Genomic DNA, 3,351 nt, shown 5'->3' on the forward strand with positions numbered 1-3,351 from the left:
CCTCTCTCCAAAGGGGTGTGCAGTGGTGTGTGAGGGTGTCAGAGACTTAAGAGAGCACAGTGCTGAGAAATGAGTGGAAGGGGGTAGAAGCAAGAGTCTGAATCAGGTGCTGACTTCTTTCTATCAGTTGCTGCCTGATTCTACGCCTCCCAGCAGGAGTGTTCAAAAACTAAACTTGGCCATATATATATATACACACACACACATATATATATATATATATCTTATATTCCAGTTTCTGCAATCAGATATTTTAAAAAGTGACAGACCATGACAAATTTGAGGGTCATTCTTTAATGTTCTATGGCTAACATATTCATCCTCAATCCAAATTAAGGTAAATACAATCTTAAATACATCAATACAACTGATCGACCTTCCTATTGGGACTTAAATGAGACAACAATAAAAATTATGTATAACATACATATATGTGTTTATGAAATGCCAATACCCAGGGCTGTGACAATAATTACAGCTCCTCTTTCTAAAAGATACAAATGGGAAAAGCTGATCCTTTGCCAGCTGGCTTCAGACAAATCAACTAAAATCATTTTGTGTAAATATCCAGTGTGGGGATCTTCGGTTTGGCAGCTGGTGGGACGGAAGTCCAGGAAACTGCCTCATCCAACCAGCAGCCGCTGCGCGCAGAGCAGACTGCGCTGGGAGCCTGAAGCCAGGGCTCTCCCTGAGTCCGAGAAGCAGTCAGGGAAGGTCATTCTGACCCCTTCCTTCTAAGTATGGTTAAATGTGAGAAGACTTTTAAAACAGGATGTTTTACTAAAAAATATTTTTCTCTAGAAATTGAAGCAGTAGGTCAAATACCAAAGATCATCCCAATAATAAGGAGTAGGACATATCTGAAATCAAGAAAAACCTAGCTTTCTGCTTTAAGACCAGATTCAGACAGAGGTAAGACCCTCTGTATCTTTCAAGGAGGCTAATTTTTCCCAAAGTCTGTGTGTGGCGATGATGTGTTAGGCTCATAAAACATGGGTTTCAGGGGTTCAGGCCTTGTACCTCACTAGATACCTTGTTACCTTGACATTTATACTGAGTTTTAACAGAGGTGTTAACACCTGTTTCTTAGTTTTAAAAACTGAAGAGGAGCCCAGGGAGGTGATTCTCTGGTGTTTTTTTATAATGATCACCTTCCTAAGTCTAAGGAGGACTGACCTTAGTTTTAATGGGGGTTTTATTTGGGTGGCTTGTTTTCCCAAGAGAAGCTAAAGTTGTTCTTGCCTTAGTTATCCTTAAATTAGCCGAGAGATAAGAGGTGGGAAGAGGAAAATGGATGGGGGACCCTGATTCTAGATGGACAGAAAGGAACTGAGAGAGGGAGTGGTGTCAAGGAGGCCTTGGGGGCATCGGGCAATGTCATGGGGCCTGGACCTCTTTGTCAGGTGCATCTGTTCTACTGATCCACTTTCCGCCAAGTTTATACGAAAACAAAAAGGCAGAAGGCTCCCAGATGTGTCTGTCCACTTGTGCTGAAGGCCAACCCCCACCTCCCTGGTAAGGTGGAAGCAGCTGATTTATTTCATGGCTCAGAAGAACATGGTAAGTGTGCCTGGAATCCTGCAAAATGTACGGAGAAGGAAGAGGGGTCCCTATTTCACAGCACCTAAAGGAAAGCAGGCTCTTCCCCCGACCTCATAGCTGTGCCACCTTAAGCTTTGCACAGCAAGCTTAATTTCAGAGTGTTCTCACCACCCCAGCAGACACAGTTCATTTAGATCATAACAAGGAAGATACCCTGACCAGGGAATGCAGTTTCATATGGGGAACAAAGTCCCCCTTTTGGAAATGAGATTCAGGGCTCAGCAAAGGCCCTAAATGAAAAGAAATGCTCCACTTCCAGCCTCCCCATTCCCCCACCCCCACCTCCCCACCCCCGTCTCTGCCGGCTCACTAGAACTCAGTGTGGCTCAGAGCCATTCCTAAGCCAGGCCACAATTTCTACCAGCACATGACTAGGTCCAAAGATCAAGTAACAGAACGGGGGCTGGGGGAGATGTACCTAAAGATCTTAATTGTGGTTTTTCACCTGGGTTCAACTGTAGCATCACCCTGTGACTGAAGATTTTCTTTCTTTTGTGTGTGTGTGTGTGTGTCAGATTCTTACTCTGTAGCCCAAACTGGAGTGCTGTGGTGTCACCCTAGCTATAACATAACAACCTCAGACTCTTAGGTTCAAGTGATCCTCCTGCCTAAGCCTCCAAAGTAGCTACAGGTTCCTGCCATAATACCTGACTTAATTTTTCTATTATTAGTAGAGATGGGTTCTCACTCTTGCTCAGGCTGGTCTCAAACTCTTGAACACCTGAGCTCAAGCAATCCACCTGTGTTGGCTGCCCAGAGTGCTAGGATTATAGGCATGAGCCACTGTTCTTGGCTATTTTTTTTTTTTTTTAAGAAAAATGAGTTAACGCTTGCCCACCTACAACTTTCCTATGTCTTGCTTCTCATGTCCAGTGGGCTCATTTCCAACTGTTTGAGGCTCACAGTAATCCCAAAAATCTGTGCAGCATTGGCACAAAAGTTGTAGCACAGATGCCCACAGATGTGTAGGTAACAAACTTGTAAGGCACTTCGATCTCCAGTCTCCGCCTGGCCTCCTTGTTCCTGGTGACCACCTTGAACCACGAGTATAACACTTGCAGCGAGAGATTCTGTACAAGCTGACGAACCAAGAGGATCAATACAATTCCCACTGCAAATTTGGTCAGACCCAAAACTAACATGTCAGTGGTGAGCGGTGGGATGTTCTGAATGACAGGGAGTGATTCGGCCGGCTTGGACACAAGCTGGAAGAAATGATTGATCCAGCATCCTATAGTCACCCCAGCCCCAGCAGCCATAATGGTGGTGGTGTCCGCTCTGGTAGGGCTGTAGTAATCAGACACAGGGTAATTGTAACACAAGAAGAACGGCACGACTATGACGCACACGGGGAAGAGGGGGCTGGCCGAGTCCAGGCAGTCAATTAGTGTCCAGGCTGGGTACGTGAGGACAATGAGGAGCCCGGTGATCAGGACGCCACCCAGTACATCCTTTGAGAAGGAGAGAAAAGAACAGTATAAGCCAACAAGTTCATCCTTTTATACACGTGACATTTTGAGTAAAATATGGTTAATTTGATATTTAAAATATAATTTTTGCCTTGTTTTGTTTTACAGTACACGTTTAAAGAAAGCTTAAGGCTGTAAAAATTTGAAATGAGGGCTCGGCGCCCACAGCAGAGTGGTTATGGTGTTGGCCGCATACACCAAGGCTGGCGGGTTTGAACCCGGCCGGGGCCAGCTACACAATGACAACTGCAACAAAAAAGGAGCAGGGCATTGTGGCGGG

General features: G+C 45.2%; 1 protein-coding gene across 2 annotated transcripts in view; it reads right to left on the reverse strand.

Moving 5' to 3' along the window:
* Positions 1-2,398: 2,398 nt before the first annotated feature.
* The window catches only part of SGPP2 (sphingosine-1-phosphate phosphatase 2), a 112,558-nt gene continuing 111,605 nt past the window's right edge, over positions 2,399-3,351 (reverse strand). For both annotated transcript variants that reach the window (XM_003784908.1, XM_023510432.1), the window contains one exon: positions 2,399-3,053. In XM_003784908.1, the coding sequence (XP_003784956.1) occupies positions 2,502-3,053 (552 nt within the window). In that variant the 3' untranslated portion in view covers positions 2,399-2,501. The remainder of the gene's footprint in view (positions 3,054-3,351) is intronic.

The sequence above is a fragment of the Otolemur garnettii genome, unplaced genomic scaffold (genome assembly GCF_000181295.1).
Source record: "Otolemur garnettii isolate 467f Iridium unplaced genomic scaffold, OtoGar3 scaffold00013, whole genome shotgun sequence".
NCBI lineage: Eukaryota > Metazoa > Chordata > Mammalia > Primates > Galagidae > Otolemur > Otolemur garnettii.